Source organism: Manacus candei, unplaced genomic scaffold (genome assembly GCF_025592945.1).
Source record: "Manacus candei isolate 608988 ecotype Guabito, Panama unplaced genomic scaffold, ASM2559294v1 h1tg000109l, whole genome shotgun sequence".
Classification (NCBI taxonomy): domain Eukaryota; kingdom Metazoa; phylum Chordata; class Aves; order Passeriformes; family Pipridae; genus Manacus; species Manacus candei.
Window position 1 is genome coordinate 943,357 of NW_026138157.1, and position 24,367 is coordinate 967,723.

The 24,367-nt window shown below is 40.4% G+C and overlaps 3 protein-coding genes across 14 annotated transcripts in view; 1 reads left to right on the top strand and 2 right to left on the bottom strand.

The window, feature by feature from the left end:
* Nucleotides 1-1,005, bottom strand: part of ZFYVE21 (zinc finger FYVE-type containing 21) — a 16,460-nt gene extending 15,455 nt beyond the window's left edge. For 4 of the 7 annotated variants that reach the window (XR_007900150.1, XR_007900151.1, XM_051769535.1 and 1 more), the window contains exon 1: nucleotides 448-1,005. Coding sequence is in view for 5 of the 7 variants with exons in the window: in XM_051769535.1 (XP_051625495.1) it covers nucleotides 448-990 (543 nt within the window). In the remaining 2 variants the exon portion in view is untranslated. Of the gene's footprint in view, nucleotides 1-190; nucleotides 349-447 lie in introns of those variants that run through there. The other 3 variants (XM_051769538.1, XM_051769537.1, XM_051769536.1) reach the window with 1 other exon arrangement.
* Nucleotides 920-13,281, top strand: XRCC3 (X-ray repair cross complementing 3). Of its 2 annotated transcripts, XM_051769541.1 has the most exons (9): nucleotides 920-1,062; nucleotides 2,437-2,549; nucleotides 2,914-3,051; nucleotides 3,934-4,146; nucleotides 8,044-8,198; nucleotides 9,476-9,688; nucleotides 10,702-10,748; nucleotides 11,821-11,950; nucleotides 12,875-13,281. In XM_051769541.1, the coding sequence occupies exons 2-9, from the start codon at nucleotides 2,495-2,497 to the stop codon at nucleotides 13,034-13,036; spliced, it is 1,113 nt and encodes a 370-aa protein (XP_051625501.1). In that variant the 5' UTR covers nucleotides 920-1,062; nucleotides 2,437-2,494; the 3' UTR covers nucleotides 13,037-13,281. The 2 variants fall into 2 exon arrangements, with proteins under 2 accessions (XP_051625501.1, XP_051625502.1); XM_051769542.1 differs by having other exon boundaries at nucleotides 11,821-13,017.
* A 3,395-nt stretch (nucleotides 13,282-16,676) lies between these two features.
* Nucleotides 16,677-24,367, bottom strand: part of KLC1 (kinesin light chain 1) — a 46,223-nt gene continuing 38,532 nt past the window's right edge. For 3 of the 5 annotated variants that reach the window (XM_051769504.1, XM_051769505.1, XM_051769503.1), the window contains exons 15-16: nucleotides 20,064-20,130; nucleotides 16,677-18,723 (exon numbers count right to left, since the gene is read on the bottom strand). In XM_051769504.1, the coding sequence (XP_051625464.1) occupies nucleotides 18,658-18,723; nucleotides 20,064-20,130 (133 nt within the window). In that variant the 3' untranslated portion in view covers nucleotides 16,677-18,657. The remainder of the gene's footprint in view (nucleotides 18,724-20,063; nucleotides 20,131-24,367) is intronic. The other 2 variants (XM_051769507.1, XM_051769506.1) reach the window with 1 other exon arrangement.

Consider the following 24,367-nt stretch of genomic DNA (forward strand, 5'->3'; position numbering starts at 1 on the left):
ATTTAAAGCAACGCTGCTCAGATCGCGATACTTTTAACTCGCTAATTTTTGTGATGGGGCCGCAACGTCCCTGAAGAACGAGTGACAGCCCCAGCCTTGCGTCCTTTAATCTATTAACGCACGGGAAATAAAGAGGGGGGGAAGGAAGGAAGGGGAAAGGGAAGTGCGGCGCCCCCTCCCGCGGCGATACCTCCTTGTCGGGCACCCACGGCGGCTCGTCGAGGCCGAAGGGGCTGCGGGCGGCGCGGTGCTCGGGCACCATGCGCAGCCCGCTCGGGGACCGCACCAGCTTCTTGGCGTCGCCGCCCGACATCTTCCCCCGCGCGCCGCCGCGGCCGCCGCTCGGCCGCGGGACGGGCACCCCCGCTGGCCAATGGCCGGGCGGTCCCGCGGGACGGACACGGCGCACGACCAATGGGAAGAGCGAACTGCCAGCGTTCCGCCTACCCGAGATGAGCGCCCCAGCCAATCGCGTGTCGCTTGGGGGCTTGAGGCGGGCGCGTTGTTCTTGCCCCGCCCCTTCGGCACCACAACCCGGAAGCGAAGCGCGCGGGCGCCTCGGCCGCGCCCCCCCGAGTTCCGCGTTGGAGGAGGCGCCGCAGCCGCTCCCCGAGCTGGCGGGCAGGCAGGCTCGGATCCCGCGGCTCCGCCGAGGGCCCGCGGCCGGTGCGGCAGCGCCCGCCCGGGGCTCCGGGCACGGTTCGGCCCCGCGGGGCGGTGGCGACCGGCGCCCTGCCATTGGCTGTCCCGCCGGGGCGGCCGCTCGGAGGAGTTTTGATTGGCCCGCGGCGGGCGAGCTGCTCGCTGATTGGCTGCGGGGGTTCGTGACGAGTGAGAGCGGGGAGGCGGTGCGGTCGGTCCTCGTGTCCGTCTGTCTGTTCTTCCGCAGTGTGTCTGCACTCCGCTCCCCCCGCCTGCTGCCGGGCCCGTGGGACACCCCCGGCTGCCCCGTGACCCGCTCCCGGTGTTCCCTTCTCCCCGGTGCCTCATCAGTGTGAGCGGAGCTTGCGCAATGTTTTGGAGCCCCTCAGTCAAGGGTCGTCGTAATCATGGTTGACTCCAGTAAGTCTCGGCTTCTAACCCTTGTCAGAATGTAACTTTAAATAGGTATTGCTTCAAAGTAACTGTTTCTTCTCCTGTATTTGGTCTGCCATCCGCATCCATCACAGCTTCTCCTCCCCATGTTGGAAAAGGGATTGTTCATAAAGTCATATATTCTCACATAACTCCTGGGAGTTATGAGGGAGTGTCTGCCGCTATCCCTCATAAACATTATCAGAATAATACTGAGAACCTCACAGTACTCCTCTAGGCACCCAGAGAGTTGTGTTTTAGACCAAAGTATTAAAAGAACTGTTTAATGTTGTTAAAAGAAACAAACAGATTTTAACGTTTTAATATTAAATTTGCTTTTAGGTAATAAATGCGTATTTGACTGTCCAATGCTTGAGTAGTCGTGGGTCATCCCAAATTGCACGTGTGAGATTTTTTTTCTATTTGAGAATGAAAAGCTCACGTGAAGAGTGCCAGGGTAGAAATGACTGTCCAGTGTATTTGCAAGCTTCAGAGCAAAAGCACAGTCCAGAAGCACAGGCAGTTAAAATTACTGGTAGTTCTTAACTGCAGGATTATTATGTTGAACTCTTTAGTAGGATATATGTAAACAGCCATCTGAGAAGACTTCTGCCAGTGGGTTGAATCACAGAATCATTGGGGTTGGAAGGGACCCCTGGAGATCATCCTGTCCAACTCCTGCCAAGACAGGGTCACCTTGAGCAGGTCACACAGGAGCACATCCAGGTGGCTTTGGAATGTCTCCAGGGAGGGAGACTCCACAACCTTCCTGGGCAGCCTGTTCCAGTGCTCTGCCACCCTCAATGTAAAGAAGTTCTTCCTCATGCTGAGGTGGAAATTCTTGTGTTTTAGTTTATGGCCATTGCTCCTCATCCTGTCACTGGGCACCACTCAAAAGGATCTGGCACCATCCTCTGACACCCACCTTTGAGATATTTGCATGCCTAAAGAGGCCCAGCTCCCACAGTCTCTCCTTGGAAGGGAGATGCTCCAGACCCCTAATCCTCCTTGTGGCCTCTGCTGGGCCCTTTCCAGGGGCTCCTTGTCTTTCTTGTACTGAGGAGCCCAGAACTGGAAACAGTACTCCAGATGTGGCCTTACTAGGGCTGAGTAGAGGGGGAGGGTCACCTCCCTCAACCTGCTGGCCACAGTATTCCCATAATAGAATAATAGTTATTGTATCAATATATGTAATTATTATTATTATATAAAATAATTTCCATAATATTATAATAATAATCCCAGAATAATTGTTACTTCTCTAGGATAACTGTTATGTACATTGTTAAAAAAGAAAAGGTCCTAGAAACTTTTGATACTGATTTATGCTTATTTTTTTCTTGCATGTGTCTGCAATAAAAGCTGCTTTAATCACAGATAATTTTGTGATGCTCTGCTCGTCCCTGTGCGGTGTCAGGAGATGGACTGGGACCAATTTGACTTGAACCCTAGAACAGTTGCTGCCTTGAAGAAAGGTAACTCAATTTGCCAAAGTCTCACTAACAGATCTGCTACTACAGTGTCTTCCTTTGTCTAACTGTCTGTCTGGGGGTGTAAGCCTGTAGATGGACACTAACACTTCAGAACTATAATTAAGTATTTAATAAACAAATTTTTGAGTAATTAGAAGTGAGGCCGTTTGCCCATGCTCCAGTAATCATTTTCCAAACAATTCTGTAGCCTGTGTTGATACATTCCAGGTGAGTTTTGCCTGCCCACCTTACAAGAATGCAGCGTAGATAAACTTTAGGCAAATGACTGGTAGAAATTGGGAAAACTTTCCTGTGTTAAGACTGTCATCCAGCCCAAAAGTATTTATAAAAGTTCTTCTGATTTCAGCTGACATCAAATCAGTAAAAGAGATTTTAAACCTTTCTGGAGCAGACTTGCAAAGATTGATGAAGCTCTCCAGTGCAGACATACAGTGCCTGCTGAAAACAGTCTCTCTCACGCTGAGGAGGAACAGCATGGTCACAGGTAATGTAGTCAATACAAAAAAGGTGTTCTACTTAAAACTTAAAATAACTGTCACTGGGTGAAAACATGGTTCTGGCTCCTCACTGGCACAGTAATGTGGTTTAAAAATGAAAAAGCAAGTGTTTTTATTTCGCTGTAGTGAATTGTTTGACTATCCTAAGGGCAGCTCCCTGGAGACCTGGGAGTAGATGGAAATAGATGGGTGTCGTTCTTCAGGATCAAGCCTGCTTGAAACAAGACAAAATGGTTCTCCAGTATGAAAAACTTAATTAGAGGAACAAGATATTTCCTTTTTCTTTCACATGCTCTTTCTCGCTTGCCATTTTCCTTTTGGACTACGACTAGTTGCAAAACTTATATATTAAAAGCTGCATAAACTGATTTGGTAAAAACACCTTATTCCAAATCAAGCAGGATATAATAGTTCTTCTTGTACAAATGCTTCATGACAGCTCTGTATTTAAGATTTATTTTCTTGTGATTGCATATGTCTTTAGGCCTTGGCCAGGTGCCTGCTGTGCTGTTTTATACTCTGCTATAGCTTTCCATTTCCATAATTGCTGGGCTTGAACCTTGCTGTCAATGTTTTCCCAGAGTGTAGCTTTCCATAGAGACACCTTGGAGGCAGAGAAAGGGAAAAAAGTTTGAGAGGAGGAAAAGGGCTCAGTGTAAATTACCAGTTTTTGAACAGACATTCAGTAGTTGCCTTGTGGGGAAAGGAAACTGGAGAAGACCATCCTGAATTAGGAAAATTCTCCATCAGCAAAGAAAGCATCCCTTGTAGATATAAACCTTGTAGGCAGCCTCTGTTAGAAAGATAATAAATTAAACTCTTTTTTCTTTCTTTCTTTTTTTTTTAAATCATGAAAAAAAATCCCCCAGCACTTCAGCTCTACCAAGATAATGATCATCTCACCTCCCAACACCAGAAGCTGAGCCTGGGATGTTCAGTGCTGGATAACTTGTTGAAAGGTGGCATTCCTTTAGTGGGAATCACAGAGCTTGCTGGGGAAAGTTCTGCTGGGAAGACTCAGATTAGTTTGCAGCTGTGCCTGTGTGTGCAGTATCCTTACAAATATGGTGGATTAGAGTCTGGTAAGTGCTGAAATGTAAATACTGATTAATTTGCTATTTGGAGGAATATACTGTCTTTAAGAACATCATTGAAGTAGATGCACACGTTCAGTGCATGTCTAACCTCAGTAACAAGTTGGTTAGTGAGTAATGCACCTTTACAGAGAGTAGAGCATGCTGTGCACATGTCCTGCAGCACAGGATAATTTAATTCAAAATTACTGTTGGCTGTTGTTTGCCTGCCTGCCTGCCACTCTGGGTTAAACTAAACACATTCAAACAATATAAGAAAAGTATTGCTGTCATGGGTACCCATTGAATCCTCAGGTAACAACCTCAACAAAAGAGCTGGACAGGTAATTTTCCACAAACATCTTGGGTACCTGGTATATATTCCCTAGTTGGGGTTTTGAAATTTCAAAGAATATTTTGTTTGATAAACAATAATAATAGTGATTTACAGAGTAAAATTGATGGAAATGTAATTGAAGGAAGGCAACATTGTTTTGTAGCTGTGATTTTCCTTGATTTGCCAAAGTGATGTCTTTAAGCAGAATTCTAAATATACAGGTTTATTCTTTGAGTATATTTTTTCCTCTTCTATCACACTGATCTAACTCTTAATTTATTTTATTTATTTTTTTTACTATTCTATGGTGCCTTAGAAAGGGAGGAAACTTGTGTCACTTCTGAGAGTTTGGTGTCCTGGTAGTCTGCCTTAGGTGTGTTTTCTCTGTGACTTTCTCTGTGCCTTCCATGCAGCACTGGCTTTATTTGGCAGCTCAGTGGTTTGTTGTGGGGAAACTTAATAATTTCTTGAACTATATCCACCCATGTGGAAAAATCATGGAATGTAGAAATTAAGATCTTGCTTAAAGGGCCATAATTAGCCCCTGGCTTACATTACTCTAAGTTATGTCATTAATCAGAAGCAAGTATATTTTGTTTGATTCCTTTGTGTGGTGCTGCTAACTGCTGCAAGTAGGATGCAAATATGTTTTTATTCCTGCTCCAGCACTTCTCCCTGTTTAGGTTGAAATAAAGGAACAAACCAGAACGACATACAGAAGAAGGTGCCCAACATCCTAATGGCACTCTGGTCTCTTGTACCAGACTATAGTCTTGCTTGTAGGGCTGCAGGATGGCAAGTCTTTTCATTAGTTGTGTTTGAAGATGATCCTGGTTTTTATGCCCCAGACACTCAGTGCTATTACATTTGCTTTGTCATGTCTGTGTTCCCCATCTACCTGCTCCCAAGTGTTTCCTGGAAGATAGGATAGAATGGAGAACCAGAACGTTTTGGAGGGCTCAGAGGACAGAACTCGAAGGTATAGAAGGTGGAAATACCCTGCTGCTGAAGTTGGAGAGCTAAAGAAGAGGTGGAATCCTAATTCTAGTTGTTCTTTATTCACAGTGGGGTATCTTGCCATCTGTTAGGCTGCACACAGTCGTAGCAGCAAAAAGTGCTTTTGCTCTTTGCAAAGCACTTAGAAAATGAAACTTGATGTCTTTGCAGTCTGTAAATAAAGGGTTGTGTTGAGTCTCTGATGGGAAATACAAAAATTAAAGCTTATGTTAAATATGAGGAGTTTTATCCTTTAGGAAACTTGAGGAGAACAACACTGCTTAGAAACTCTCACACAGCTCTAGCACTACAGCGTAGGATTGATCTGAGTGCTAGTGGGTTGTATTTTTTTACTGCTTACAAACTTCCCTTTTCTTAAGTGGTGATGTTGAAATACATGTCTTTAAACAGTATGGATTTATTCTGCATTTACTGCATTTGACTTAGTGCTATTCTTGTTTATAATTCTCAATGCTAGCAGGTTGGCAGCAAAGAAATCCTGAAAGTAAACAAAGGCATCCTTTGCCTCCAGGACATCTTTCTGCCATTCCAGGAATGTCAGTTGTGTTCAGCTGCATATTGGCTGAATTTATTTTATATGCCCATATTCCTAAGTAATATGTGAATATAATGGCACAAATTAATATATTCATATTGGAATTCTGAATTAGAAAACTGTGTTTGCTGCTGATTCTTGGTAACAAGTTGGCTTGGTGCATGAAAGATTATGTTCATAGGAATCAAAACTTGTCCTTTTCAGGGGATGGGGTTTTAGTGGTTTTTATTTTTGTTTGATTGATTTTTGGGGGGTGCTTTTTGTCAACAACCACCACAGCACATTTGTTGGCCTGAATAACAGATTTGATGAAATAGATTTGATGAAATAGCTGATATCTGTCTGGTTGTTGTGGAGGAAAGATGTTTAGGTGATCACTGACTGACTCCTTAAGAGTCTCTGTCAGCTTATTTCTCAAAAGTGGTAACTACCCTAACTCTTAACTTGCAGCTTCCTAATAATCTGCAAATAGCACGATGCCACAGGCTTTTCTGTCTGTGTTGTGCAACTCTCCTCTTTTTATTTGGGTCGTGACAACTCACTTATCTTTAAAGATGCGTGCCTGTTAAGTGCTTTTGCCTCATAATTAGGCATTGATCTTCAATATTGATTTATTAATTTACCAATATCTTGTAGCTCTACAAAACTAAACTGAGGTGGGAAATACTCTGTGAAGCAGAACTGTTCTTAAGAAAGAATTAGATTTTTTTTTTTTACAAATGTTTAGATAAAAAAAATTACTTGAATAACTGTGTTCACTTGAACTTTAAAATTCCTTTGACATTTCACATGTGAAGGGTGTTCACATGTGAATTTACAGTGAGTTTGGGGCAAGTTAAGATGAAGATGCAGTTTTAGTCCTAAAATAAATTTGGCTTAGACTCGTCTTCGTCTCATATAGAAAATTATCAGGATTCAATACCCTGTCTTATACAGGTGTCTATCAGCAAAATATTTTTATTGATATAATAACCATTAATTTTTACTTGATCTAGTCCTGAGATCTTTCTGTTTCCACTATTGGATATAGTTTCATGTTTTTTTGAGTGGACTGTGTAGAGGATTTGAAAGTTGCATCTGGAAATGGGACTCTGCACCTCCTGGAGAGCCAGTGTAGGGATGCACCGTTGGGGTGGAAATGGTCAGGATGTCTCATATTGCCAAACACATCATCTGCCAAGCTGTGTTGGCAGCTCCAGCCACTTCAGTGAGTGGGCTTTATCCTTGGATGTAGCCCTCTAAGTCTTAGCTGTTAACTCTGATTAGTTCTGCAATAACAGTAACAATTTTTTGTAAGGAAAATACTGCATGTGTTTTTGTTTTCTTTCCCAAACATCTTTGATGGGTATGGTTAATTTTCTCTGTATTACTTGTTAACTAGAAACCACAGTGAAAATATTTAGACATCACTCACAGTAACATGATTGAAGTATAATGTTTTTTTTTAATCTAATTACCATTTTCAGGAAGAGTTAATTGGAATGAGGGGTCCTCTTTAAACTGGCTTAGAAATTGTGGCAATCAGTACCCCTCCATGTGTAGATTTAAAACCTAGAATCTGGAAAACAGTGAGTGAAATGAATCAAAGTACTAGTTGTACTGGTTTGGGCTGGGATAGGTAATTTTCTTCATGGTCTGGTGCTGTGTTTTAGATTTCTAACTGAAACAGGCAGACCACACAGTGTCACTCTTATTTGTAGGCTGGATAAATATGATACTTCTGATCACCCAGAGTAGGTGGGTGGGTATTCCAACCAGTGTCACCCAGTGGAGAGGAGAAAATCCAGTTGTGTCAGCAGGCACCAAAAAAAAAAGGCAAAACCTGGCAAAACCAGGAAAGTCACAGGATCGAGGTTTTTGTTCATCATCGATTCAATATGGTTGCAGACAAAGTAACATGAACTTCCAGGTTCAAATGTGTAGCTTTTGAGTGCAGAATGTCTTATTTTATTTTTGTGCTATTAAGAAAACCGTGTAAGAGCCCTGTTGTGATCACAGGTGGTTTCCTTGGCTGCAGGAGCTGTCTACATTTGCACAGAAGATGCATTCCCAAGTAAACGTTTGCAGCAACTCATAGGCCAACAACATAAGCTGCGTGCAGATGTTCCAGCTGAAATCATACAGAAGATCAAATTTGGAAACAGTATTTTTGTTGAGCATGCAGCAGACCTAGTAAGTAGTAGCACAAAATAAGAATGCATAATTATTACACTGTAATCCAGTAACCATGGGGTGTTTTTTTACATAGGAGACCTTTCAAAAGGCTGAGAGTAAACTAAGATCTGTAATGAATAAATACTACTTAATCTACAATTTGCTGTTAAAGAACTACTGGAGTTTTACTATGAAATATATTGAAAGATGAGTATTAATATTTCTTTAGAATGACTCATGCAGTAGATTTTGTAAGTCATTATGTTTATTGAAGTGTAGTAGACTTACTGCTACTAGTTCTACTGCAGGTACTGGGGAGACCTTAACTGAAGTTTGGAGACAGGATATAAGTGTATATGCAAAAGTTGCTGTGTGTACTGACTATCCTGCAGTATAACACCACAGTAGTTAAACTGCAGATGGGAAGAAAGGATACAAAAAGGGGTGCCTGGAATGGGTAATGGCAAAGAATCACCACAGCAGTGCAGCTCTCTTGCCCCTCTACCTGTAAAGTGTCAGAGTAGAACTGGAGGGGGAAATAAATGAACCTCAATCCTGTATTCTTGCCTTGTAAACCCATTTCTGTGCCTTTTCTCAAGTAGCCATGAGTATGCTCTTTACTGATAGAATGTCAGAGGTTCTGTTTTCTCTAAGGCTTGAAGTAGCAGCTGTTGAATCATTCCAGTTATTGTGTTTTTTAATTGTAGTTTGCAAGTGTAAGATCATCTTGCTTCAAACTTATTCACTGTGTGGTCCAGGCAGCAGCTAAGCTACCTTTTCTGTGTCCCTTTCATTAGAAATATTAAGTGAAGTTCTAATGGTAGTTTCTGGAAGCTACAGAGTATGTTTTTGTAAAAAGGAGAGACTTGTCCTTTAGTAGTATGTAAATCTCTCTAAAATACCTTTGAAAGTAAAACACTACACTCACTGGTAAGTCCAGCATGACAGATTATTACAATTCATTGTTGCTGTGTGTAGATGCAGTTTCTGTGCTTAGGATTGTAGTATTGCACCCTTGAGATTTTGAAATATCAGTAAAAGAATTAAAAAGGCAGAGCTGCCAGTAACTGTTGGGTGCAGTTTGGTCTTCTCATTTTTTTTCTTAAGTGAAGCCACAAGATGTTTGCAAAAAAATTGTTACTACTGAGACTTAAAGATCCACAAGTTCCCTTCGTGATTAGGAATTCCTTCAGCTCGTGTTGCAGTGACGACACCTGTAGTTCCTCTCTTGGTGTGACAAGTGGAGTTCTTTGCCCTGTTTCACTGCTGTGTGTGTGTGTGTGTGTGTGTGGCAGGACACCTTCCACAAGTGCATCACGACGAGGCTTTCCCTCCTGCTGGCCAGGGGGATGGTGAGGCTGGTGGTCATCGACTCCATCGCCGCCTTGTTCCGCTGCGAGTTCGGGCCTTCGGAGTCCGTCATGAAGGCTCGGTACTTGCAGACCTTTGGAGCACAGCTTCACAGTTTAAGCACAAGGTTCAGGACTCCAATAATGTGCATTAATCAGGTATGGCATCAAAATTGCTGCTTATTCTACAGGGACCATTTAATAAATGGCTGGAGGATGACGGTGCACTCTCTGTGTGCCAGTTTCATGGTGGTGTATTTACCACTGTCAACTGAGTATTAGTGACTGATGGAAACTGAAGCTTCCTTAAACTGATGTACTTTAAACTAGTAAATTTTCTATTCAAAATTTAAGAACATCATCTAAGCTTTTATAGACCGCTAACATTCTCAAAAGTTGCCCACTAAAGCTAACAAAAACAGGTATGTATAGCAATGGCACAAAAGATCAAAACAAAATAACAAGAGTTTTTTCTTACCACTGGCTTCAAATGCCATTGCCAGCAGGATTGCTCTGGGAACTCTGCAGGCACAGTTATATTCCAGGAGACAGTGAAGCACCAGGGCCTTTGCTGCATTTCTGTGGAGCTCAGCATTTTTGTGTGACTGCTGAGATTACTAAAGCACGAGAATGCATGCGCTGACATGAGCTGAACAAAAAAAGGCCACAGTGATACTGGTCAAAAAGAATATTATTTTAAGAAAACAAGGCAAGACACTGCTCTTAGTCCACTCACAAATTGAAGGAGCATGTGAATGCTGGAGGTGAAGCACTCACAATTGGAATATGGCCTCAGAAAGGGGTAAGTAAATGTGCAGACAGGTCACCAATGGGAAAATTCAAAGGTCATGAAATCATTGAGAACAGGACATCTTTTGTGAGTGTGGGGTTTTTTGTTTGTATTTTCTTTTCTTTTTTTTTTAAACAAACAAAGTATCTAGAAGTAGTTTAATTCAAATAGGCTGTAGCTAGCTAAATAGTTCTAGCACTGTAAACTCAGCTTGTAATTCACAACTCCCTTATGGTTGAAAGAATAAGGGGTTTCTAACTTGGCTTCATGTATGATCCAATAACTTGGATTTTCTTGTCTTTGTTCCCTTCCCTGCCCTCCTGCTCACTAAACACAAATACACAAGCACAGGTCATCTGCAAATGTTGTTTTTCTGCTTTAGGTGACAGATGCAGTGAGCGAGTTGGAAGCTGCTCAGTGCAGTTGTAGGTGAGTCATCCCCAGCAGAGGGTAACAATGTCAAACACAGCAGCATTTAAACACTGTACTTTTTGTAACTCCAATATAAACTAGGAGAGCTGTGAAGGGCAGTAGGGCATTTACCCAGCAATGCTGTGTTTGCTGGAGATCAGCACTAACTCATGTGCTATAAAGGGGGAGAAGCTGTCATCTACACTTAGGTCATAACTCCTCAGCAGCAAGTTAGCAGGAAAACTTCCCTGGAGTTAATGGCTGGTGTCCTTGCTTACACTGGAGTATTTTTGCATCTCATCTCTGATACAACTGAATGCATTTTCTGTCTGCTTAAAAACTACAGCAACCAAACCTTGGCAGTTGGCTTTCTTAGTGGGTTCAGAAAAAAACCCAGAATTTTATCTTTTGACACCAGGATATTAACAGGATTCAAAGATACTTATTTGTTGGTTGAATCCCGACTTTAACCTTGATTTACTACATAAGCTGAGTGCTACATGAAAGGCTGTTTGTGAGGAGTCCTCTATGACCACCAGATTCAGAAACTGACACAGAACATGGATAAGATTGAATTATTATTTTTTCCCTGGTTATCTTGTAATTCTTTTACTGGAGAAATTGCACTTTCTCCATGAAAAAAAAAAATTGTTTTAAACTTTGGGTTGAAAGTAGTGTGTATGCAGTGTTGTATTTACCCAGCATTTCTAAATATACCCTCAAATGGAATCCAGGGCCAACAGTTACACACTTCAAACAGAGTTCAATCATTTTTCTCTAGTGGTTTTCCTGTCACAAGAGGGGGCCCATCCAGAGGCAGGTATTCCCCATGGCTGTGTTTGGAAGAATGACAGTTGTTCTGCATAGAAGCCCTTCCAGCCATTACCTTGCCATAGAGAGAACTTAGCATGTGATTTTGTGAGAACACCCTGTCACCTCTGTCTGCTAAGACTATGGTTTTCAATTTGGTAAACAATGTTAAATAGAGAAACAGTAGATCATTTCTTCCAGTGCAGTTTTCTTACAGCGGAAGTGAAGATATTTCACATGAAATTGGTGTGTGCAGAAATGTGTAATACTGTCTTTACAGGGTAGTGGGTAACAGAGTTGTTCCAGCACTTGGAATAACCTGGGCAAATCAGCTGCTGATGAGACTGATGGCCAGCCGGATATCCCTGCCTGGACCAGCATCTGGAGTGGCATCACACTGCACTGGAAGTGTGAGGACTTTAAGGGTAGTTTTTGCTCCTCATCTTCCTCCATCCTCTTGCTACTATACAGTGCAGTTGGAAGGTGTAAAAGGGATAAAATAACTCCTTTGCATAGTGAAGTATTCTGCTCAAAAAAAGGTATCAGAACTATGCTTCAGGAAGAATTATTAGTAAAATGCAATTCCTCCTAGATGAGAGAAGTGGATGGTCAAGTATGTGAACAATAGTATGACTACATTTAGCCTTGTCTGCATTGTGAAAGATGTTTTTACACTTGAATATTCATCTTGTCCTGGTGAGAGAAGTGTTCTGGAGGAGGGAAGCTGTGGGCAGGTGGAGGCTGCACAGTGAAGTGGGATGTGGCAACCCCCATGTTGGGGGACACCTGATGTCTAATTTTATTTTAATAACATACTAATGTAGAACCAGCATTTACTGCAGTTGTGTACCCTGTTTCCAGACCCAAAGGGACTCAGCTTCAGTCAGTTGATGTTGCCTGCTGGTGGTTCTGGGCCTCACGCTGCCATTAAGGATAGCTGTTCTTTGAAATAACACAAGGCAGCTTTGTCACAAAGCAGCTGTCCTGTTTTAAAACTACTTGTTATTAATATTTGGATTTTAAAAAATACAATACCAGAAATGTACTTGATTTTACCACCTTACTGTAAGATTTAAAATTGTACTGCCTTTGTACTAGATGGGCATGTTCAGCTTCATAGCACTTCTACAATTTTTTCTAATGCTTTATTTCCACTCTTTTCCTGCTTTCCTGTCCCACTCCCTTCATAGCAAAAGCCTCGTGAGCCTCTTTCATTTGAAAAATAATGAACCACAGCCCCCATCCCCTTGTTCTGTGGTTACAAAGCTCAGGTCTGTCTTTTGGCCAGGGTACACTACATTAGTGAAACAGAGACCTCCTCTACCTTTTCCCAGTCATCCTCTTTCAGGATAAAGGCAGCCATCCTTTCATGTGGAAGCACACAGCTGGACAGCAGAAAGGAGTTCTGTCTGGCTGTATGCTGGCTCAGCTGGAACTCCCTGGCAGAAGACTTCTCAGGGGACAACTGTGACTCGAGGAAAAGAGACCCCGTGTGACTGCCTTGGGAAGTTCCAGAGAACAGGAACAATCACAGCTTGAAGCTGAAGGAAGGAAACTGAGCAAGCAGAAAGGATGAGTTGCTTTCAGTACTTCTGCAACCCCTTCAGGTATCTCAAGGGACCTTGTGCAAATAGCACAAGTTTTCTCTAAACTGCTTTTTTAAAGTGTCTTAATTCTCTGTATTTGGAAATAACTGTGCTTGATGGTGTTTTTTAATAAAATCCAACCATGAACTGTAGAAGCCTTTATGTACTCTAAGGAAAAAGTGAGTGCCACAGCTCAGTGTCATGGCTACCTCTTCAAATCCCTCCCTTCTGTGCCTCCTTGCTAACAATTCAATGGAGATCAACTACTGCAGCATAGGTAACACTCCAGTTTTTCCTCTTCTGTCCCCGGCCTGTGTATCTGGGACTGGAGCAGTACCCAATATAATGCTCATCCTCCTACTGACTGGAAAAAAAAAAAGCCACAGAGAGATGTAGCTGATTATTGTGAGTCAGTCAACTCCTACCTGGACATTCATTACAGAGGAGCCTCATCAAACCCAGGCTCCAATCCCAGGAGTTGGCTTCACTGTGTTCTGATCATGGATCAGTCTGATACACACACACCTTAAGGCTCAGTCTGTAATATTTTGATCATTCTTCTGCAAGGAATGAGCCATAAGCATTAAAAGTCAAAGATGAGTCTGTAATCAAAGTCCCAGTTTACCTGGTGAAAAACACCTTTGCCCAGAAACTGAAGTAACGTTTTGCCTGAGCAAGTCTTCCTGTCAGTCACTGCCTGTGTTGGTTCTTAACTCTCCAGCTGAGTCAGGACAATCAGAGTTTGTCTTCTGGCTCATCATCTCACACGAACCCCGAACCTCTCAAATCCAACTGACCCCTTCAGCTCACAGCCATCAGTCGGTCACCTGTAGTGGCTGAATGTTCATCTCCAGATTCTGTCCCATCCCTCAGTCCCACCCCCATCCAGCCTGGAATGTCCATCTGACACAAGTGCAGCTTTGGGGCTGCAAACTCCCATGGGAACTGAACAAAGCACCTGCCTGCTTTGAACCCTTCTGTCAAAAGGGTTGTAAGAAGCAGAAGTTTAATAAATGCAATTTAAGAACCTTCCCTTTATACAGCTTTATTCATCTTTGGGTTTCACAACTGAGATTTGTTTCTATACAAGAAAAAACTGAAGTAGTTTTTACAAAGATGATTTACATTCTAGAATGTATTAAGTCTTTATCCTGCAAGACTACATTTAAATATTTCTCTACACTTTGAAAAGAAACATTAAATGACACTTGAAAAAATTTTCAACAGTTCAAATTAAACTACACATCTGTGATGTATTTGAAGAGGCATTTTTCAGCAAAAAGATCATATTCTATGTTCGTTGCTTTGGAAAAGGAGAATCAAATTCATTTGTACTTGGTAAAGAATTTACACAACTGACCTATTAACAAAACGGGTGTAGTAAAACACTCTAAACAATTTCATTACAAGTTTCTTCAAATCACAGTGATTTGCTACTGTGTTACAGATAACATTTGGGGAAGTTTATTTTCAACACAGTTTTATGGGGTAAGACAGGCAGGTGAACTCTCAGTGGGATTTCATCCATAGCTCTGAGGAGAAGTAACTTCTCAGATCAAGTGCAGCATCTGAAAGCCAGTCTTGGAAGGTTTATTTATCTTTTTTAAATCAAACATGAAAGTCATATATGGGGGTGATCTCCTCAATAAGGATACACTGACATTACGAACGCTCTTCTAGTTTTGCTTTTGCTGGGTTTGGGGTTTGTGAACAGTTGGGGCCATGGGGAGGGGAATAATCCAATGCAGATGTTCCAAGATTTCCCTCAATTCTAACTATTTACAAAAGAACTAAAAGCCAGTGTGTACTTCTGTAAGTTGGTGACAATGAAACTTCACAGCAGCACGTTTGAACATTTATTCTCTCAGTACAGACTAACATGACCAAAAATGCAATTCTCTTAGCAGCCTTCAGACACAATACATGACCTGCACAACAAAAGTAACTTAACTCACCACATACTGTAAACACACTGTCAAAGCAGCACTGCACAGCCCTTTTACTAAATATTTACAAGTGAAACACACTACTTGCAAAATTTCTGGGTTCAGATGGTATAATTTAAGCAAAGATACTTCTCAACCTCAAATAATTTTAATTTACTACCATTCAGGAGGACTTGGGGGGATGGGGTGTAATTTATTTTAATGTACAAACTGCAGACAACATGTCCAACTATTTTTGTGTTTTGCAAGTGCTGTTTTATCACTGCAGTACTGCAATCACCATCACAAATATCACAACAATATGTTGGTTATTCCTCCAGAAGAGGAGCAAATAATGAAACAGGTACATTTTACAAGAATACTTAGTAAGATCTAAACTCAAGACCAAATATTGCCAATAGTGGTAAAGACTGGCACACAACCAGAGACAGAAGGGCAACAAGCACCTTTCTGTCAGTAACAATTCCATGTATGATTCATTCCACATCCTGCTATATGCCCTGGGATTCACCATTGTTCACAGACAATCCAGAGGAACTGGCCTAACCTGGAGTTCTCATATTTTCCATAAGTTTGCCCTTGAAATTCTGGTCAAGGACAAAAATGCCAGATTAAAACCAGAACTGTTTACCAAGGCTGCAGTTTTCCTAACAAGATGTCTGTCACTTCTGAAAGTCTTTTCTAGTTTTCTGTTTCATCAGAGCTGTTGATTTAGTTTGATGCTGAAGACACCCAGGAATTACACAACTGGATGTTCTGGATGTATTCCTTATGCAGACTTAGCTACAACTGGAACAAAGGAAACCCAGAAAGAAAATCTTGGAAAAATAGAACTGAGAAGCCCATCTGAAATACAAATGTACACAAACCATGTCCTGACAGTAACTCATTCACAATTCAAACTCAGGGAATGTTGATTTTAACTTGGTTTTTCTACTTTACAAGTTCTTCTCAAACTGCAAACAGCTCACTGGCTCCTAACAGTAAGGACTTGGCTACCATTCTTGGGGATTTATGGATTAAAGAAGTCTTGTAATTTGTTTCTTCTCTGAAGAAATGAAGTGAACCCTTTAAATATAAGAATTGTTTAATAAACAGTAGCTCAACAACTTAACCTTCCATCACACTTTAAAAATCTATACAAAGGATTAAAACATTTAAAAGCACAGTATTAGTAATGCCACCAACAGCAACATCCTGAACAAGAAAGTTCCCCTGCTATCAGCATCAACACACCCTGGTGTTGCACTTTGAAGCTTACTGTACACTGTAATTTGGCATGGTTACAGTTTATGGCTATTTACACAGGGTTGGGTTTTTTTGAGAGGTTGCAAAAAATCATTTTTCTTCAAACCTGAAAGACGAATGTGGGAAACACATTGTTCAGTTTAAGTAATTCCTTATTACTGAATCAGTTCCGTGTCTAAATAGTTCTGTGGGGGTTTTTTTGAAGCCAGACTTTTGTGAGGCTCTCTCTCCCAAGCAGCCCATGGAGCTGCTCCTGCAGCAGGAGCACTGTGCTGGTTTGAAAGAGTCTCCAAGGGGTGTTTGGAGTGAGTGTCTCAGGGCACAAGGCTGGGGCAGGGCTCTCCTGCTGCCTCCTGGCCAGAGATGGGCACCCCCGGCCTGGCAGCCTCACCTACAGTTCTTTTTGCAAAGCCAGCTCAGTCTGCCTTTGTGCAGAGTCTATTTGCCAATGGACAAGGCAGAGTCTATTTGCCAATTTCTACAGAACATGTTTTGCTCTAGGGAGGGGAAAATAAAAGTATATATATTACATATTTTTTTTTAATATAAAAAGCTCTTAATAAAAAGATTAAAACTCAAGAGTCAACATTATATGAGTATCTACTGTTAAGATAACCGAGCAACAACCTGTTCCTGCTCGAGTTCACTAATGAATTGCACTACTCTGTGCTAAAACCTCTACACAATTATTAGCAGCATCGTATCTCACCCTTCCTAAACTGTCTCTATAGCAGGTGCACCACACGCAGCTTTCTTTGAAGAGATGCTCAGACGGTACCTCCTGGTAAACATAGTTAAGTGCATTACACAGACACCTTTTTGCATCAGTTACTGTAACCAACTTAAAACCAGGTGCAAACCCGGTCAAATACTTCTACTAAGTGCTAATTCTAATGACTCTTCACAGCCTCTTCAAATACTAAAACTTGCATGTCTTCCTATATTTTACCTCCTTCAGTTACCGCTGACCTTGAATATTCCAGCTTTTCCCAAAGTCAAATTTGTTCAGCATCTTCCAGCTCACAACTATGACCACAAATACATTTGTATGCACACCAGTAGGGTTTGTTTTTTTTTTTACTTCCTCATCCAACTTCACACGAAGAATTTTCACAAAAGAACAAAATTACAAGCTTTACAGAAAAGCAAAAGGAAATCCTAATGTCTATAAAACCCTTAAAACATACATACTTAATTCCAGCAGCAGTCCTGTATACAGACAGCATATATATATATATGTGTGTATATATATATATTAACCTAAGTGGATTTAATGTGGATATGTGGTCACACAGGTCATTTGCCATCACTTTTGGCCATCTGGTGCTTCCATGGAGGCCCTTAAGATTTGAGTGGTCGTTTGCAGAGCAGCTACTCCACAGTGTATTAACATCCCAGCGTGTAGTTGCCTGCTTCTGCTGTCACCAGCTATTATGGAGAAAGGTAGGATTTGGGATCAGCATAAGGAAACGTTGGGGCACTTTCAGCAAACAGAGAATGGGATTGTGAATTCCAGTGGACAAGCGAGAAAGTCAACCTGAGGCTCAGTGTTCCCCTGAGAGCAGCAGCAGCTGCTCTGGGACAGTTGCAGTCCAAGACTTGAATATTCTTCCACCACACAAGGTAAAGGTCTTTTCCTTTCCTCCTGATGGACAAAACCCATCCTATCTCCACTGACTATTGTGCCCTAAGACTTACATTAGCAAAGTTATGGTCACAGGTGTTGCTACTCACGCTATTCATACGTAACACAGCCCCAGCCATCGCTTCTGTAAAATTCAACAGCTCAGTCTAGTGGTTCAGTCAGTTGTGTCTAAGTGCTGTTTTGCCAGCCAAGGCTTCTCTCATTACAAGGATCAGTGGTGCAAGGGCAAGCCCCTCCCACTACAGAATGCTCAATTGGAATTTATACAGCAGTGCACATGAATTTATCCTTTTCTCATTCCAGCGCTGGATGTATTTCCGGACACACCCTTAGTTTTGCCTGCATTTTCAAACACCGCTGCATTTCAGTAGGCTTTGAGTGTGTTTGTATTGTCACTTTTTTTTTTTTTGGCTGCTGTAATATTCAGATCTATTAAAGAAATCAATGTAAGTAGCATGAATGGGAGCAGTGCAATGAGCAATACGTGTCTATAGCTTTCCTTTAAAGAAAACACTAATGCTGTGTTTAAAACCGTCCCTATTTAAAAAGTAAAAACAGCAGTCCATTGGAAAAAAAAACAACAACATCTACAAACTAGGTGTTCCTATACACAAGGATGAGGAACCAAAGCTTTGAAGGTCTCAGTGCTTCTTTATTCACACAGGAATATTAACTAGCTTCTGTCCAAAATCTCAATGCGCCAAATCTGTATGACTGACACTCAGAGCTCGCGAGTCTGTCAGACAATTATTTCGTTCCTGTGTGGAGGGGAAAAAAACAAACAAATACATTAAGCAAATGTCCAGATGGTTCAAGAAAACAAACAAAATTACTAGTTTTAACAAACAGGAACAAGCAAATATAAGGAACTACTGGGAACTGCTCTTGTTGATGGTGGGGAGGGGGTTGATTTTCCATATTCTAATAAACATGGTTTTCCCCGACTTTCCACTAGCAATACTGTAAAGTATATACACACACCTTTCCAATCCTGACCCAAGCCTTACCAGAAATGCAAGGGCCCATTTATGGGAATTGCCATGAGTGTCTACGATGGGGGAACCACAGAAGGTCACAAGAATTATAACATCACAGTGTACACACAAACAATAAACTCCTCTTCTGGAAGTCACACCAATTAAATACACACTAAGGATCCAGCCTAGGGGCATCTAGGGCATGGCACTTTGAAACATTGGTGCTGTTGCTGCAGAGAATTGTGCTTTACCCTGCATTTTTTCTGGCTGAAGCTCACCCTAAGCAAGGTTTTGCATACAATTCCAACAACAGAAAACTCTGCAGTACATTCCTTAGAGATAATACAGTTATGACACCTTTACACCAAAAATGCGAGCCACACAGTTTTGGCTTTCCTACTTCAGGACACACGGTGCTGAAGATCCTCACCTACAGCTTTGTTAGTACAGAAGCAGTTTTATATTCCTAAAATTAGTTGCAGTTACTGTGTTAGTAAAATGCACAGCAGTGTTTAGAAGGCAGAACATCACTCACTCGTTTGACAATCTAAGAAACAGTGATTTGTTAGGTAAAAACAGGCAGTGGGGAGTAGTAGCACTTGGGTACACCATGTACAATTAAGCAAAATAAGGTCTTGTATTAGCAGAAGCTCAACATAGATCAGACAAACTTGTCAGACTGCTCCTGTCCAACCTCAGAAACATCTGAAGTCATGTTTATGGGAACCTGACAACAATGAAGGTAACTGGGCTCTTTGCAATAAAGGGGCTGAATTTAAAAAATACTGATCTGGGCATTAACAGTTCCTGCATTTTTAAGTTGCTTTTACAAGAACATAATATTCAAGTTTCATATCCACTGTAATAGAAAGTCCAAAGCCAGAGAGTGCTTGGTACCATAAAACCCAGTGCTCCTTACTGGATGGACTTGAGCTCTTACTTAAAATTTAAGCATAACTCACAGAAGTGTTACACAATGATGCCTTAAGCATGTGCTTCAAACATCTTACTGAAGTAGGATCTTACAATCACTGTAAGTTTGTTGTTTTATTATCACACTTTTTTATCCCAAACCCTACTAACGATATTTATTTCTGTAAGAGTATTGTAGGGCTTCTTACTTGAAAATGATCTTCAGTAGCCTTGCCACCCATGTTAAGAACATTCAGAGAACTGGCACGCTTCATGCTGCAACCAGGACAGTGAACATGCAAGGATAAACCGATCAGAATGGCTGAAAACTAACAGCTCTAAAAACACAAGTACAACAACAAGCAATGCACAGTTAAGGGAGAGGGAACAACGCCCCAGAACTGATCTGAGGGACACTCTTTAAGGGAACTACAGAACTTCAAATATGTTTATATTTGGCTCTCAATTACACGTAAACCCAAAAAATTACAAGCTCTTTAGAGCTTAAACATTTCAGGCAACTAATTTAATTTCAACTCAAGATAAAAATGTCAATTTTTAAACCATATAAAATTAATACACTAACTTAGCATTGATTTTTAAATAACTAATTCTCAGTTCCAATTTTATGTGGCTTCTTTCAAAAGCATCAAAACATTCAGACAGTTTAGGAAAAAAAATCGTGAAACATAAGTATGTCTGTCATGTAGGTAGCATTTACCCTAGAAAAGCTACAACAAGTTAGTTTTCTGCCTCATCTTCAGAATCAATTTAAAAAAGCATTTTTAAATGTTTTATTTTAAACATTTTTAAGTGAAAAGAAACAAGATGGTTGCTGCTGTTAACTCTGGTTGTGCTTTTGGCTTTACAACACTCCAAGCAGTGGTAAAAAGCACCCGGGAATATGATGAAAGCAACAGATGAGGGAAAAAATCAATCACCTACACAGGAGCTACTGACAGTGAAAATATCACTGCATTAACTGCAATATCTGCTGCTGTTTGAGATGAGGATTAATAATTTACCTACATTTCTCAAACATAAACAAAATTTAACAAAAATATTTTGACATGTATGTAATGAAATTCAACATCAGCCTTAAGATTCCTACGGTGGTGGTGACCTCAACAGGAATGTCTGATGTCCTTCATCCCAGTGTCTGTCCATTACTCAGGATGCTCTGCGTTTGCTCCAATTTTTCATTAACTCTTTAACTAGTTCAAAACTACTAAATGAGAGCTTTGAATACGTATTTGATGAACAATTCACAGGACGAGCCCTAACCCTGCAGTGCTACCACAGCTTGAGACAACTGGCCTGTGCAAAGTTTCCAGAGCCTTCCAGTAACATGGAAAGGTTTATCCATACAGATCACGTTAGATATTAACCACTTTTTCTTTCTACTGAAGCAGGACCACTAACAGTCAAAGTCAAGCACGAGTTTTAAATGCTTTCATAAAGCAAAAGCTTAGCAGGACAATGAACCAAAACACTAACACAGACAACAGCTGCCACACAGCATAGGCTGACTGGTTTTTCCTAGTTACATCTGAATGTTTCAAAAGCCAGAAGCACACAATTTAAAATATTTGACATGAGTGTTAGCAACAACAAAGCAAGGACTCATGCATGGTGTACACCTCTCATTTATTCAAGGAAACAAGTACAACAGAGGTTATATGTGGAAGTCAAAGGAAGTTAATCTGTAAAACAAACAAAATGTTACAGAAAATTCTCCAAAAGAGCATAAAGGTTTATAGAAAACATTCCAGGGAAACAGAAAATCCATCAGTAATAATTTACACCCATATTTTAGGTTCTTGCTAAAGTGCCAATCAAAAAAAATTATTCACACCAGAGATACTGGCTTGCTTTTGGGTTGATTATTTGTTTGGGTTTGTTTAAAACAACATACTTAAGAATTTAGTCTGGCAAATGCACTTTTAATTCCCTCCACGCTACAAACACAACTGTATAAAAAGCGTGCAGTTGTTTTTCTGGTGCATAAGTAATAGCAATAACAAAAGCTTGGTTTGCCCTTTTAAATTAAAAATCTTAACTGTTCTGCTTTATGGTTGAAATTTTCGAAGTGAAAAAATAACACAGATTAAGCAAAGTTAAATTATTACAGAACTGAATTTTGAAATACGATAAAGAACTGATACCTCGCTTCAGGTATTGCATGTTTCAATGGACAGTTTTAAGATATTTGTCTTTTGTCAAAAAGGCTTTTGCATGATTGTAAAGAAAATTTCCCTGATGAGTTTTCCACTTTATTCTCTTCAACATTCTGTATCAAGCAACAGCATGAAAACTAAGTCTTTCTTTCATCCTGTTATATTAGTGCATTGCTATTCAAACACTTCTCACTCAGAATCACACCAGCACTATCAATTCCTATTTACAGAAGCAGAGTATCAACAAGAGGTGTAAATCAACTTCAAAACAAAGTCTTCCTAGAGACACAGGCAGGGAATGCACCGGTAAGGAGGGAGGCACACAAGTCTTCTACCCAGAGTGGCTGATTTCACAGCAAAAATTATTTATACCTGTGCTATGTCACTACAGTAATATTCAGCTATCAAACACACTAAACCCTAAAGGTCTGCATTATAAAAACTGAATATCTCTTCTGTTAAACTCACAGGCAGAAAAAAAATTTATTTACTGAAGTTTCTTCAGAAAATGAAATCAAAATGATTCCTTGGAATATCAATATGTACAGCTATGCTTCATGATCTACAAAGCTGGTGTTTAATACCAGCAATCTTTGCATTTGATATTAAAACCAGCTAATATAAATTAGGATTTTAAAAGTCTATTTATTACAAGAACAGAAATTATAATATTTATCGTCTTACATACTCAAAGTGACTATCTACATAAAAGCCTGTCAATGCAATACACTTATTGAAAGTTTTAAGAGTAAATTATCCTTTGAGAACTATGGTGACATGTAAAAAACAAGAATATTTTATCACTAAGGAAAAGCAAGAAAGATATTGCTCTGCTTTCAAGTTTGTTTCACATTTCTGCCTTTATCTGAGGAAATCTCACCTGGTGCTACAGACCCCACAATGTGATTGTTAATGTTGGTAGATGACTTTTACATGGGTCAGGTAACACAACTGAAGTGCAAACAGTAACAAGGCAAGTGAGTTCTTGCAGGACACTGCAAAGCCAAATGTCTTCAGTTATACATACCCATAATTTTCTACACCTATAATCACAGGGTTACTTTACCTTCAGAGTCAGCTACAAATACTATAGAGAACAAGGAACAAAACTCCTGGCTTTTATGGAACTGAAAACCTTTCCACGTCTCACAAAAACGAGGAGAAAATGCAGAATTAGCCATGGATATATATATCTATTTATAAAAGAATATATCTGAACTATAATGTAGGAACTCTGGACAGAGCTGAACAGAAACAGAAACCCAACATATAAAAATGTTAATACTGAAGAAAAGAAGGAAATCCCTTTTATTCTATCTTGGCTTGCCTTTGTTCGTTTTCCCCAAAGGATTTTACATTTACACATTTCCTTCATCTAATCCCATGCTTTTCACAGCTTATTCCAAATTTATCATCTCAGAGGTAGTTCTTAGTAATGTATCAATAAATGCAAAGGGATTTTTGATCTTGAATTCCATTCAGTGCCTGCAACATCAAGTCTCTGGCAGTGAAATTTTAAGTAATAATTCTAAAAATCAGGCTGAATTTGAAACAGCTATGTGAGGAAGATAATTCTACATGTACTGCAGCTGTACACAAGGCTTTACAGCCACATAAAAACAATAAGGCAAAACTTCACTGGAGCACTTACAGAAACACAGCGAGAACCTGCCTCCAGGTCACTGTCTCAAGTTACATCATAATCATCATCTACCACACTCCCCAGAGTCAGTTACTCCAAGTTCTCCAATATGACTGTTTTAAGTATAAGTTCACACTGTCACAGAGCTTCCTGTCAACTAAATGAGTTCCAGTTTTCCACAGCAAGGGCAAAAAACCCTACAAAACTGATTGAAATGATGTTGGGGGTGAGGGTGAACACTCACAAGTGCCATTATGAAAAACAGTAGGTGCATTTTAACATTTCTCTGCAGCAGTCATGAGAAATGATTTTATGGATTTATTAGAAATATTAGACATTTTCAAATCCATAATCTTATAGTAAATAGGAAAGAGTGAGCAGTCAGACTCATTAAAATTTGAATTTTTACCACTGACTTTGCTGAGGCCAGAATATTAATGAGATGCAGAATTAGGTTCAAGTTTTTCAACATTTTTCTCTGCTCTCTGACATCTGAGTTTTCCAAAAACAGAAACTGAGACGGGCTCAAGTTGGTAATTCTCTTTATACCCACAGGAATATATAAAGCTGTATCAAGAATATCAAGAAGATTGTGGGTTCACGGTATTCAGGCTTTACTGTAAAACTCAGTAACACATATTATTCTCCACTGCTGTGTGAAAAGCATAAAGTTTCAGATAACTAACACTTATTG